General features: G+C 47.9%; 1 protein-coding gene across 2 annotated transcripts in view; it reads left to right on the top strand.

Annotated features, from left to right (window-relative positions):
• The first annotated feature begins 3,764 nt into the window (after positions 1-3,764).
• Positions 3,765-14,853, top strand: part of PINK1 (PTEN induced kinase 1) — a 28,872-nt gene continuing 17,783 nt past the window's right edge. For both annotated transcript variants that reach the window (XM_082353857.1, XM_082353856.1), the window contains exons 1-3: positions 3,765-4,207; positions 9,360-9,644; positions 11,036-11,136. In XM_082353857.1, coding sequence (XP_082209983.1) covers positions 3,812-4,207; positions 9,360-9,644; positions 11,036-11,136 — 782 coding nt within the window. In that variant the 5' untranslated portion in view covers positions 3,765-3,811. The remainder of the gene's footprint in view (positions 4,208-9,359; positions 9,645-11,035; positions 11,137-14,853) is intronic.

Below are 14,853 nucleotides of genomic sequence, written 5' to 3'. Positions count from 1 at the left end.
AGTAACAACTGCACTCTTTAACTCAAAAACATCGATGCAATGTCCCTTTAGTGAATGTCTTACAAGCTGCACGGTCATTACAAGCATTATGGTAAAAGGTTACATTCCTAGGAGGGTAAAGAAAATCTTTTTCGTTAAAATATTAAATATCTCGGAGACCTTCTTGTTCCTTCTCAGTAAACATTAAAGAGCTGTAATGATAATGACACACAGCAGATGGGTAGATTTAAACTTTAAAGGAGATCTTTGCCCCAACTGACTAAGTTTCCATAGTTGAGCCTGTGGTCACTGGAGTGTGAAGTTTCTCCAACCTTCTCTTCCTAACCTTTCTCCAAAGGACAATTTCAATGGAACATTTTAAAATTGTAATTTAAAATTCTCTGAGATCGATCAAAAAATTAAAGATAATATCTGATCTCCATGTGCCTCTATAAATAAATTGGAAGGAAATTCATCTACTTATTTATTTATGTCTCTCCCAAATAAATATGATTGCATATGACAAGGGGCCTGCTATTTCTCCCCATAGGAGAGATCAGAACACACAAACTGCTGAAACAGTTGGCCACCTGTCTCTAACCAGGGGTCCACACCATGGCCAAGCAAGCCTGGGACCAGAACTCTTCAGATAATTGAAGATCCCTCCAGCAACAGCTGCTATTTACATGTCCCTTAATTTCACATTTAAGCAGGAAGGAAGGAGTGTGAAGCCTTTTGCTTGCTCTCTCTTGGTGTCCCGCCTTTTCTATCACACCATCATCAGAAGAATCAAAGTGAAGATGCTCCCTAATGTTGGCTGGCCTTAAACAGTGGAAAGTCCCATCCTCTGTTCATTCAGGAGGAGGCTGACTGAGATGTGTGCTACAACAGAGCAAAGTTCAACTCAAGGTCTATGACACAACAAAGCTCATTATTAAAATGTATTTGTTGTTTGAAACCACTGAGTGCAAAGACAATTAAGTAAATTCTGTGAACTTTATCACACTATTCAAACTAAGTTCATTTTTCAAAAAAATTTGAGACCATGAATGAGTTAGACTGAACTTTTTTTTTTTTGGCCATGCCGCGCCGTGTGGCTTGCGGGATCTTAGTTCCCCGACCAGGGATTGAATACGGACCCTCGGCAGTGAAATCTCAGAGTGCTAACCGCTGGACTGCCAGGGAATTCCCTCAAAATGCTTTATTTTATTTTATTTTTTAAATTTGCTTCCACCTTTTCTTTTTTGTGTCTATTTTTAAAATTTTTTATTGCAGTATAGTTGATGCACAACATTATGTAAGTTGTACAACATAGTGAGTCACAATTTTTAAAGGTTATATTCAGTTTATAGTTATTACGGAATATTGTCTATATTCCCTGTGTTGTACAATATACCCTTTTTGCTTATTTATTTTATACATAATAGTTTGTACCTCTTAATCCCCTACCCCTAAGTGTCCATCAACAGATGAGTGGATAAAGAATATGTGGTATGTATATACAATGGAATACTACTCTACCATAAAAAAAGAATGAAATGTTGCCATTTGCAGCAACACGGATGGACTTGGAAGGTATTATGCTTAGTGAAATAAGTCACACAGAGAAAGACAAATACTGTATGATATCACTTATATGTGGAATCTAAAAAAATAAAACAAACTAGTGAATATAACAAGAAAGAAACAGACTTGCAGATTTAGAGAACAAACTAGTGGTTACCAGTGGGAAGAGGGAAGGGGGGAGAGACAAGATAGACTGAATTTTTCAAAAAAGCTTTCATTATGTTAAAAAGCTTTATGTAAAATGTTTACAGAAATATTACACACAGAAAAATTGCACAAATCAAAGTGTACATCTAGGTAAATTTTCATGACATGAACATACCCGGATTAGGAAAGAAAACATCACCACACTCCAAAAGCCTCTTCAAGTCTCCTTCTAGTAACTACCCTTCCAAGGGCAACCACTATACTGGCCTCTAACACTGTAGATTAATTTTGTCGGCCTTTGAGCTTTATATAAATGGAATCACATAGTATTTATTGCTTTTTATGTCTGCCTTCTTTAACTGATCAGTATATTTATAAAATATATCCATGTTGTTGTCTACAGTTGTAGACACTTGTATGGCTGTTTAGTATTCCATTGGGTGAATATACCACAATTTATCCAGTCTACTGTAGATGGCCATTTGAGTTGTTTCTAGTTTTACACTATGTGGAATAGTGTTGCTATAAACATTCTTGGGGAAACTATGTATGCATTTCTATAGGTAAATGCATACATAAAATAAAAAGTAAAATTACCAGCTCCCCACTATATATATATATATATATTTCAATATGTTTAAATTCACCAATTCAAAGATGGATCTTTTTGCAGTTGCCTTATTTTTATTCGTATTTACTCCTATCCCTACTTACTATACAGCACAGAACCAGAGCTGTGCTGAACGTTGCAAATGAGCCCAAAAATAAATGGATTAGGCTGTGCCTTTCTACCCAAGCAATGCTGAGGTGGGTCTCAGGCCAGACAAATGTCTCCTTGCCCTGAAGCTCACCTGTCACACACAGAGATACAGGGCTACGCCTACAAAAACATTCTACATCTCTTCCAGGGCCTCTTACCCACAACTATCCTTAGGGGTAAAGAGAATAGAGGTACCCATGATTACAGCAACGTTTTTTAAATGGCAGCACCACAAAATATACCTCCTTAGCCTGGGGAAGGCATAGTCCCTTGTTAAAGAATAACCCACTGACCAAATAAATCATGTAGACCTTGTCTGGATCCCAATTTGAATAACTGTAAAATAAGACAAAACAACAGGGAAATCTGAATATTGACTGGATAGTAAATGATATTATGGAACTAATGTTAATATTTTCAGAGGTGATAATAATATTGTTTATGTTTTCTTTAAAAGAGTTATCACTTAGCAATAGATATTTAGGTATTTATAATATAAAGTCATTACAATACGATGTCTGGGATTTGCTTTAAAGTTGGAGGAATGGGGCATAGGAAGGTATGCACAGATGAATAAAATAACGGCCAGTTGTTGAGAATTGTTGAAGCTGGGTAATGGGTACATGGGGTTCACTATACTATTCCAATATTGTGTGTTTGAAAATTCCCATTTAAAAAAAGGCAAGAAAAAAGAAATCAGTACGAATCCCTTTATCGGCCATTTCTAACAGCAGCTTTGGGTAACAGGGCTCTGCCACTAACAAGCTGTGCGACATTGGGCAAGTCGCTCCACGTCTCGGGGACTCAGTTCACTAATCTGAAAAATGTGGCCTTTGGGTGCGATTTCTCTTGGGGTCCTAAGAAGCGAGCAGGGACCGTGGGCTTGTTGAGAGGAGCCTAAGGGCACTGGGAGACAAGGACCCAACAATCAGGGCAACGTGAACTTTAACCTCAGCTCTGACACATACGACCTGGGACCCTCACTGCCCTCTCCATGCCTGTTTTCGTATCTATAAAAATGACATTCCTATCTCATTGGTGGGAAAATTAACAAATGTAAAGAGTCTGGCACGGTGGATGATAATAAATATAAGTTTCCTTTCTTAATTATTCGCTTTTGCCCAGAACCAGCGATGTTCACACTGAGGACCACCCTGACACGCGACTCCTAGACCCTGGGTACAAAAGCGCAAGAAACTACCCGCCGCGCAAGTGCGCGCACAGCGCCCTCGCGCGCCCAGCCAGGAAACCGCCAGAGTGGCGGCCCCGCCCATTAGCGACCGCGCCTGCGCAGAGGCACCGCCCCCGAGGTTTGTTGTTTTGCCTGGCGTCACCGACGCCTGGGGCTCCGGGGAGACCATGGCGGTGCGGCAGGCGCTGGGTCGGGGCCTGCAGCTGGGCCGAGCGCTGCTACTGCGCTTCACGGCCAAGCCTGGCCCGACCTACGGCTGGGGGCGACCGGAGCGGCCGGGCCCCGCGGCGGGCTGGGGTCGCGGGGAGCGCCCGGGCCAGGCCGCGGGACCCGGCGCGGAGCCGCGCAGGCTCGGGCTCGGGCTCCCCGGCCGCTACCGCTTCTTCCGCCAGTCGGTGGCCGGGCTGGCGGCGCGGCTCCAGAGGCAGTTCGTGGGGCGGCCCCGGGGCGGCGCGGGCCCTTGCGGCCGGGCCGTCTTTCTGGCCTTCGGGCTGGGGCTGGGTCTCATCGAGGAGAAGCAAGCGGAGGGCCGGCGGGCGGCCTCGGCCTGTGATGAGATCCAGGTGAGCGCTGGTTGCGGGCGGGGGCTGGAGCGGAGGCGGGCCGGAGTCAGGCGGGGGGGGCGGGACTAAGCGCGTGGGCGGGCCCCGAGTTGGGTGAGGGGCGGGGCCAGCTGTGGGTGTGGTGAGGGGCGGGGCTGGGAGGCATGTACTGATTTGGGGCCCTGGGTCAAGGTTTATCTTGTCGGAGCTGGAATTTCTTGGCAGTCATCGGTTAAGGCTCATTTTCTTTGTTACTGATCTCCTCATACCCGGCCAGGACCTCACTTTTGTTTTACTGTCTTCCCTTCCTCAGCATGTTTTGAAAGATATGTTAATTATAGCTCCTCTTGCACCGAGGCCAGTGACTTTCCATAAATTTTCTAAAATTTAAGGACAACTAAATCATAATAACACTTCTATTCCTGAGGTAGCTGTCATCCACAATTTATGGATGAGGAAACATACTCAGAGAGGTGAGAGGTGAAAGGTGAAGTAACTTGCTGAAGTCACACAGCTAATAAAGGGCAGTGCCCCATGTCTGACTTTCCAGAGCCTGTGCCCTTAAACCACTGTGCCAGCCAGGCTGCATCCAGTTTAGCCAATTAGTGACATAACTGAAGCCACAGTAAAAAGCAAGAACAGCAGGAGAAAACAGCAGACCTAATGGGTTTTAGTTAACCTGGATAGAGTTATCAGAGGTGACTAGATACATAGGGGTTCTTAGGCTTTTTAAATGTTTAAAATAGCTCAGAGAATTCTGTTTCTGCTCAACCAAAATCTGTATTTCTTCAGAGAAACAGAGCCAATAGGATGTGTTTATAAAAAGGGAGATTTATTTGAAGGAATTGGCTCTGCCGTTCTGGAGGCTGGCAAGTCCAAAATCTGCAGGGTCGGTGGGCAGGCTGGACACCCAAGGAAGAACCATTGTTGAGTTCAAGTCTGAAGGCCATCTGCTGGCAGGATTCCCTCCTCTTCCAGGGAGGCCATTCTTCCTGGGGTTTGGAAACACTCACTGAGTTAGTACAGCCCCTGCGTTTCACAGCTTAGCGCTGAGGTGGTGGAAGGTGGGGTGACTTGCCCAAGGACACAGCTGGTTGAAAACCAAGCAGTGTCTCCCATGTTTCCTGGTTTTCAGCCCAGTTCGTGTTACTCATCACCAGAGTGTCTCACGTTTGCGCTCTGTCCCCTTTGGGGCAACAGGTGACACCTGACCTAGTCCCCAGCCTCTGTACTTGTCTTTTGCTACAGCTCAACTGGCAGAAGCCAAGGGCGGCCAACTTGACAAATCCTACTTAAAATTAGGGAGGCTGTTTTTAAACTGAGGAGCTTGACCCCCTAAGCTTACCATTCTCCATGTCCTTTCCTCACACTTCACCTTTCTGTGACTTAAAATTTTTAATTAGTTGCCAATTTAAAAAATTCGGGCATTTGACTTCTTTTGAAAGAAAATCACCAGATCTGGCAACTCTAGTGCTAAAATTCTGTATGGTGTCATACTGGGGTAGAACACTGACCAGTGCCTTTAGATGCATTTGGAAAGCATTTGGGGGGGTGGGGGAAACCTATATAAAATAGGCAAAAGACATGAATATATATTTCACCAAGAGGAGATACAGATGCCAAATAAGCATATGAAAAGATGTTCAACGTCACTAGCCATTAGGGAAATGCAAGTTAAAATACAATGTGATATCTCTGCATACTTATTAGAACAGCTAAAATTTTTAAATTAGTGATAGTAGCAAATGCCTGTGAGGATGCAGAGAAACCGGACCAATGGTGAGAATATAAAATGGTGCAGCCACTCTGGAAAATAGTCGGCAGTTTCTTAACAAAGCTAAACATGTATTTGTTGTATGACCCAGCCATTGCAGTCTTGGGCATTTACCCAGAGAAATGAAAACTTATGTTCACACAAAAACCTGTACATGAGTAGCTGCTATGGAAAACAGTATGGCAGTTCCCCCCAAAAATTAAAAATAGAATTATCATATCTCAGCAATTCCACTTCTGAGTATATATTCAAAAGAATTGAAAGCAGGAACTTGAACAGATACTTGTACACCTATGTTCATAGCATCATTCAGAGTAGTCAAAAGGTGGAAGCAACCCGAGTGTCCGTCAGTGGGTGAAAAATAAGCAAAATGTGCTATATACGTACAATGGAGTATTATTCAGCCTTAAAAAGAAAGGAAATTCTGACACATGCTACAACATGGAGGAACTTGAGGATATTATGCTAAGTGATATAAGCTAGTCACAAAAAGACAAATACTGTATGATTCCACTTATATGAGGTATTTAGTCAAATTCATAGAGATGGAAAGTGGAGAGGGGCTGGGGAGTCACTGTTTATTGGTATAGAATTTCAGTTTTGCAAGATGGAAAGAGTTCTGGAGATGGATGGTGGTGATGGTTACACAACAGTGTGAATGTACTTAATGCCACTGAACTGTACAATTAAAATGGTTAAAATGGCCAATTTTGTTACGTGTATTTTACCACAATTCTTAAGAATAATTTTTAAACCCTGTACACAGATGTTCACGGCAGCATCATTCATAATAGCAAAATATTAAAAACCCAAACATCCTTCAGCAGGTGAATTGTTAAACAAACCCTGGTACAGCCATACAGTGGAATACTAAGCAATAAGAAGGAGTCAACCATTGATAGGTAACAACCTAAATGAACCTCAAGGGCATTATGCTTAGTGAAAAAAAGTCAGTTCCAAAAGGTTACATCCTGTGCGATTCTATTTATATAACAGTCTTGAAATGACAAAACTGTGGAGATGGAGAACAGATCACTGGTTGCCAGGGGACTGGGGCGGGTGGGGTTGGCCCAAATACAAAGAGGTGGCACAGAGGAGTTCTTCTGTGGCGACGGAACACTCCTCTGTCTTGATTGTGGTGGTGATTGCATGTATCTGTACGGGGGATAAAATTGCATAGAGTTACACGTGCGCACGCGCGCGTGCACACACGAAAGAATGCAGGTCAGAAAAGATGGTGAGGGACTTCCCTGGTGGTCCAGTGGTTAAGACTCCGCGCATCCACCGCAGAGGGCGCGTGTTCCATCCCTAGTCGGGGAACTAAGAACCCGCTTGCCGTGCGGCCAAAAAAAAAAAAAAGTGAAAACTGAGTAAGATCTGTAGTCTAGTTAACAGTAGTGTATGTTGTCACTTTCCTGGGCTTGATATTGTACTAGTGCTTTATAAGATGTCACTTGTGGGAAACTGGGTGAAGGGTACACAGGACATTTTGTACTTTTTTTTTTTTTTTGCTGCTTCCTGTGAGTCTATAATTATTTCAAAATTAAAAGTTTTAAAACATGTATCTCATTCTCAAAACCATGGTTGCTAAAGGATTACTCTACAAGATATTGCTTCCACTCCACAGAGTTTAGAAGCTAGTTGGCAAGGCAAGACAGACTTTCGTTTTTTAAAAACATTAGAAGTTATCATACGAGGTGTATTAGCTCATAGGGTCTCAGTGCTTTAGGAATCCTCCAGAAGGAAAGGTTGCTGTGGGCTGGGTTGTCAGGACTGGTTATAGGGGAAGCAGGAGCTTGAGTTGGGACTTGATGGATGAGTAAGGATGAGCAGGTAGAGTGAAGACAGTAGAGATAGGGGGCAGGGGAGAGGAATAGTTTGGGCAAAGGTTCAGGGAGAGGCATGTGAGAGACCAGTACAGCCAGTGCAGACCAGCCTGCAGAACAATTTTCCCATGTAGGAAGTACCAGGACAAGGTACTGAATAACCTATCAGGTTCTTGAACCTGATGAGTGACACGTGAAAGCAGTGTGGTTTCATCTGGCTCAGAAGCAGGTGAAGGGAGGACGTGAGTGGGAGAGTCTGGAGCTGAGTGACTAACCAAGAAAAGGGGGGATCAGCAGATCAGACGAGATTTGAGGGGGAAGGCAGAGTTTGGGTGACTGGAGAAATGATGTCACCTGCCTGAAGTAGGCAAGAACCCCGATTTGGGGGAAGTAGCCTCTATCCCAGTGCCTCCCCACAGCACCTGCGTTTCCATCTATGTCCATCAGAACTCTTGTATTCTTGTTTCCTTTCTGCAAACAGAATGGCCCACCAGATTCCTAAGAGGTAGAGACAGGAAGACAGATGTATGGTCAGGCCACTCAAGATGGCCGTCCTCTTGCTCTCTGTACATCCCCTGCTGGACCAGTCCCTGCTTCACTTACATCCTACTCACAGGAAGGTGCTTGCCCCCTGCCCCAGCTAGTGATTGTTCTAAGCCTTAGGCCAAAACAGCTCCACCTGCTAGTTTATTAAAGGGAAACATCTGCCCTCGTGATGGTCATTATCCTGAGGGGCTGTGAGGGATGTGCCCCAGTCGCCGGTTTCCCTGGTAACTGATGAGCCAACCTGATACCAATTTCCCTATAAATGGTAGCCTCCTTCACCCCTCCCCCCAAGTGAAGATTAGTGAAGATTGCTGCCGTGTCCTGCCTGCTGTCTGCCACACACGTTGGGATGTTGCTCCAGGACCTTATGCTGCAGACGTGTGAGATGCCCCGTGCAATAAACCATTGATGTCTTTGTCACTGTCTCCAGACTCTTTCTTCAGTCGTCTCAAGGCTGGGCAGACACAAGGCTTGCAGGCCTGTGGGGTGCAGCCCAACAACAGGACCTGATGACTCGGCTCCAGGGAGCCCCCTGATTTTACCCCCTTGCCTGCAAAAGCAGCCTGAGGTCATTCACAAGTGGGAGGGGTGGCTGCTGGCCACAGGCTTCTGCCCATACACAGTTCTTGGGAACCATCCAATACCTGCCTGCCGAGGTCTTTGCAGAAGGAGCCGTCTCCATAATCAGAAACCTCCAAGCTTGTGCTGGGAGCTTGACAGGCAGCAAAGGAGTGATACGCCGGCTGCAGAATTTGAGAGTTCTGACCTCTTAACTAATTCATGATGTTCTGTGTTGGGCTGTCTCGGTGACTGCAATGAAGTGACACTTCGAGAAAAATTATTCTGAGTAATGAGAGAGAAAGCAGGATGGCCTGAGCCCAGGACGAGCAGTGAAACCCAACTTGGTTGTGTTTTTATTGGCTCTTGGTCTTGTCAGTGAAGAGCTCGCCTCACTGTACCTCCCCATCCCTTCACTGAAGCCTTACTGGGCTCCCTGGCTCACGGTGCCTGCTTTTTTTCTTCACAGGCAGTTTTCACCCAGAAAAACAAGCTGCTCCCTGACCCACTGGACGCTAGATGCTGGCAGGGTTTCCGGCTGGAGGAGTATCTGATCGGGAAGTCCATTGGCAAGGGCTGCAGTGCCGCTGTCTATGAGGCCACCATGCCTGTGTTGCCCCAGGATCAGCAGGTGGCAGGGAGCATCGGGCTTCTTCCAGGGGGAGGCCCAGAGATCGTTCCACGAGGAGAAGAGGAGCAAGCCCCACTGGCCCCTACCTTTCCCTTGGCCATCAAGATGATGTGGAACATCTCGGTAAGGGTGGGGCCTTCCATCTTTAAAGCCGGCGTTTCTCAAAATGCCGATCTTGGGGGAACCTCATGGCGCTTTTTCCCAGGCAGTAAATAGGAAACAACACAGATTCTCCACAGTACAGGTGCCTCACGCTCTTGCACAAGAGTCTGAAGCAGCGTGTCTCAGACTGTAATATGTCCATGCATCACCTGGGGTCAGGTCAGAAAGCAGATTGTGGGCAGCTGCTGTGGGGTGGAGCCTGAGACTCCCGCTCCCTAACGAGCTCCCGGGCGATGCCCACGCTGCTGGGCCGTGAGCCACACTGAGTAGCAAGTGCCTAAAGCGTCCAGGCCGATCAGTTAATTTCAGGGCTGCAGTCTGCACTGGCCTCTCTCTCCCTGACCTGCCACGCTGGGCACGAGGGGCCGCACGCCTCCCACCGCCCCTGCAGACCCAAGGCTGGCTTGTCGCCTCTCTGCTCTCAACTCTTGCAGAACTCGAGACTTTGGGAAATTGAGTATTTTTCCCACCTGAAAACAAAGACTTCTGTCCATTTAGAGTAATTTATCTTGCCATTACATGGGGGGTGGGAGGAGAGGTTAGGAAATTCATCAAGACCTGATGCGTTTCCTCCTGCCCAGAGCATCTTTCCAAGGCTAAGGTGGGACACAGCCACACAGCTCATGCTGGACACTGAAGGATGCAGGTTCAGGTTTCGATTTGGGGAATGGAGGTTATTAGACTATACTTCCACGCTGGGCTAATAGCTAGCAAGTAGCCAAATCGTCGGCCTAGGAAATATCCAGTCTTAGTATCAAAACTCCCACTGGTTGGGGCACGACAGCAAATGCATTTACAAAAGCTAAAAGACTTGATTCTTAAAGGATTCTTGACAGGTTTCACAAGTCCTGAGAGCTGTTCATAATGAAATGAGGAAAATAGGGTGCTTTTCCTTGTTTTTTGTTTTTTACCGGGCGATGAAGAGGGCTGTTCCGTGATTCGGCACGAGTTTATCCAGCGGGGGCTTGTCGGGCTGGGCCTGTCTGCTGAAGGGAGCCTGCGCGGGTGCGCGCTAGTGCTCGGTGGTCAGGTTTGAGCCTGGTGGTGACCGGAGGCATCTGTGGCAGGAAGAAGGGTCCCTGCCTTGATCATCTTGACATCTCCTCCTGCCGTGGGCACCTGAGCTGCCAAAGAGTGTGAGGTGTGGGAAGCGCCCTCTGGGTTGGCATGGATGGCACCTCTGCCCTCTCTCTCCCAGGAGAAGCTCAGCTTGGCTTCCCACTCCGGAGGGGTTATCTTAGCTTGAAGGTCAAAGCCAATTCTAGGCAGTAGCCGTCCTGGTCCAGATTATAAGGAGGGCCTGGACTTGCTTGGGCCTGTGTAACCCTGGATCCATTATGGCTGTGTTCCAGGCGGGCTCATCCAGCGAAGCCATCTTTAGCACAATGAGCCAGGAGCTCGTCCCAGCCAGTCGAGTGGCCTTGGCCGGGGAGTATGGAGCGGTCACTCACAGGTAAGCACCCATCTGCCCACCACACAGAGCAGAATCCCCACCTGTGCCCTCACCACTCAGCACAGTGTCTGACACGACACACAGTAGATAATAAAGTCTCACTGAATGATGTAGTCAGTGATGGATTTTCAGTTGGTGGATAATTGGGAAAGATTGTAGACCGTCTGACTCCGGTGGAAGATGCAGGTGGCTGACTCATGCTGGAGTAGGGAGAGAAGGCCGTCCAAAGCTGCCCAGTTCAGAACGATGGAAAACGGATCTGGTTTCTGATTCCTAAGTAATTCCCAGGTAGAAACAAATCGACCTCTGTCCCCAGCGGAGGCAACACTCACTTCACGAATAGCTGCCGTGACCTGATAGTGCCAAGAGATTTTTTTTTTAATGGCCTGTTCTCCATGTGACAGAGGAGCCTGAGAAGTCGGGAGCAGAGTCTAGCATGGTAAGTGCTAGAATGGCGTACGCTCAGGTGCTAAGGGAGCCCAGAGGTGTGTGTGTTGCAGGGGTTCGGGGCCATTCAGAAGGGCCTCTTGAAGGGACAGTTCTGCCTCTTGGAAGATGGATAGCCATTAGCTAGGCAAAGAAGTAGGAAAAGAGGCTCCCTCCACAGAGGGAAGAGTCTGGATGGCAGCCTAAGCTCACCTTGGCTTTGCAAACCCACAGGTTGTAAAAGATAATACTTGTGCCAGAGGAGACGCTGTGCTCCCTTTAATATTTGTAGACCACCAGGAAGAGGTGGCCCGCTACGTTTTTGGTGACTTACTAGAGGGTTGGTCTGTAGATCAGAAGCAGGAAGGTGGAAATGGGGACTTTAGGAAACATACATGGAAGACCCCTTCCAGGGCTTGGAAGGCTCTAGTGTGACTGAGGGTCGGTGCAGGCCTAGGGAAGTAGCTGCTTGGGGGGCTTAGCCCTGTCCTCCTCTTCTCCGGCTTCCTTTGTAGGGAAGGGTGGGTGTCAGCTGCTTCCTAGGGGCTAAGTTTATCCTCTGGTGCTTCCTTTTGCGGTGGAAGCGTCAGCCAGCTGACATGGCGCTGCGTGCAAACCTGTCGCTCTGCAGACTTCTACCCACTCTAGTTTTTTCACAGTGTTTATCTCCATCTGTTCTTAAATTGTAGATGTCTTTGTCTATTTATTCATCGTCTCTCCGGCTGCACTCTCTGAGGGCAGGGCTTTTGTGTTTGTTTACTGTGTACACCCAACAGCTCAGGGAATGTCTGTGGAATGATTAGATGAATATGGCAGAAGGTCTGTTACCTAAAGTACTGATGACATCAACTCTGTCTCGGGAGAAAGACTCCGAGACCCTGAGAGCACTGGGTGGATTTCTTCCTAGCCTGTGCTCATCTGGGGACCTCAGACTCAGCCCTTGTGATCTGCTCCTGTGGCTGCTTCTCCCACCTGATTTCTGATCTTCTCCCGTTTACACCCTATGCTCCACCATGGTGAATTCATATGCCCTCCCCAGATGCACACAGGCCTCTTGTGTGTGCAGTTAGACCCCCACCACAGCCTCCGGTCCTGCTCCAGTTCTCCATACACACACACACGCACACACTCCAGTCCTGCTCCAGTTCTATACACACACACACGCACACACTCCAGTCCTGCTCCAGTTCTATACACACACACGCTCCGGTCCTGCTCCAGTTCTATACACACACACACACACACACACACTCCGGTCCCGCTCCAGTTCTATACACACACACACACACACACTCCGGTCCCGCTCCAGTTCTATACACACACACACACACACTCCGGTCCCGCTCCAGTTCTATACACACACACACACACACTCCGGTCCCGCTCCAGTTCTATACACACAGACACACACACACTCCAGTCCCGCTCCAGTTCTATACACACACACACACACACACACTCCGGTCCCGCTCCAGTTCTATACACAGACACACACACACACACACTCCAGTCCCGCTCCAGTTCTATACACACACACACACACACACACACACACACTCCGGTCCCGCTCCAGTTCTATACACACACACACACACACACTCCGGTCGCGCTCCAGTTCTATACACACAGACACACACACACACACTCCAGTCCCGCTCCAGTTCTATACACACACACACACACACACTCCAGTCCCGCTCCAGTTCTATACACACACACACACACACTCCGGTCCCGCTCCAGTTCTATACACACACACACACACACACACACACTCCGGTCCCGCTCCAGTTCTATACACACACATACACACACACACACACACTCCAGTCCCGCTCCAGTTCTATACACACACACACACACACACACTCCGGTCCCGCTCCAGTTCTATACACACACACACACACACACACACACACTCCAGTCCCGCTCCAGTTCTATACACACACACACACACTCCGGTCCCGCTCCAGTTCTATACACACACACACACACACACTCCGGTCCCACTCCAGTTCTATACACACACACACGCACACACACTCCACTCCCGCTCCAGTTCTATACACACATACACACACACACACTCCGGTCCCGCTCCAGTTCTATACACACACACACACACACTCCGGTCGCGCTCCAGTTCTATACACACACACACACACACACACTCCGGTCCCGCTCCAGTTCTATACACACACACACACACACACACACACTCCAGTCCCGCTCCAGTTCTATACACACACACACACACACACACACTCCGGTCCCGCTCCAGTTCTATACACACACACACACACACTCCGGTCCCGCTCCAGTTCTATACACACAGACACACACACACTCCAGTCCCGCTCCAGTTCTATACACACACACACACACACACACACACACTCCGGTCCCGCTCCAGTTCTATACACAGACACACACACACACACACTCCAGTCCCGCTCCAGTTCTATACACACACACACACACACACACACACACACACTCCGGTCCCGCTCCAGTTCTATACACACACACACACACACACTCCGGTCGCGCTCCAGTTCTATACACACAGACACACACACACACACTCCAGTCCCGCTCCAGTTCTATACACACACACACGCACACACTCCAGTCCTGCTCCAGTTCTATACACACACACACACACACTCCGGTCCCGCTCCAGTTCTATACACACACACACACACACACACACTCCGGTCCCGCTCCAGTTCTATACACACACACACACACACACTCCGGTCCCGCTCCAGTTCTATACACACACACACACACACTCCGGTCCCGCTCCAGTTCTATACACACACACACACACACTCCGGTCCCGCTCCAGTTCTATACACACAGACACACACACACTCCAGTCCCGCTCCAGTTCTATACACACACACACACACACACACTCCGGTCCCGCTCCAGTTCTATACACAGACACACACACACACACACTCCAGTCCCGCTCCAGTTCTATACACACACACACACACACACACACACACACTCCGGTCCCGCTCCAGTTCTATACACACACACACACACACACTCCGGTCGCGCTCCAGTTCTATACACACAGACACACACACACACACTCCAGTCCCGCTCCAGTTCTATACACACACACACACACACACTCCAGTCCCGCTCCAGTTCTATACACACACACACACACACTCCGGTCCCGCTCCAGTTCTATACACACACACACACACACACACACACTCCGGTCCCGCTCCAGTTCTATACACACACATACACACACACACACACACTCCA

Source organism: Balaenoptera borealis, assembly GCF_965194805.1.
Source record: "Balaenoptera borealis genome assembly, chromosome: 1".
Taxonomy (NCBI): domain Eukaryota; kingdom Metazoa; phylum Chordata; class Mammalia; order Artiodactyla; family Balaenopteridae; genus Balaenoptera; species Balaenoptera borealis.
Note: the sequence above shows the minus strand (reverse complement) of the source record. Positions and strands in the feature narration are given on the sequence as shown.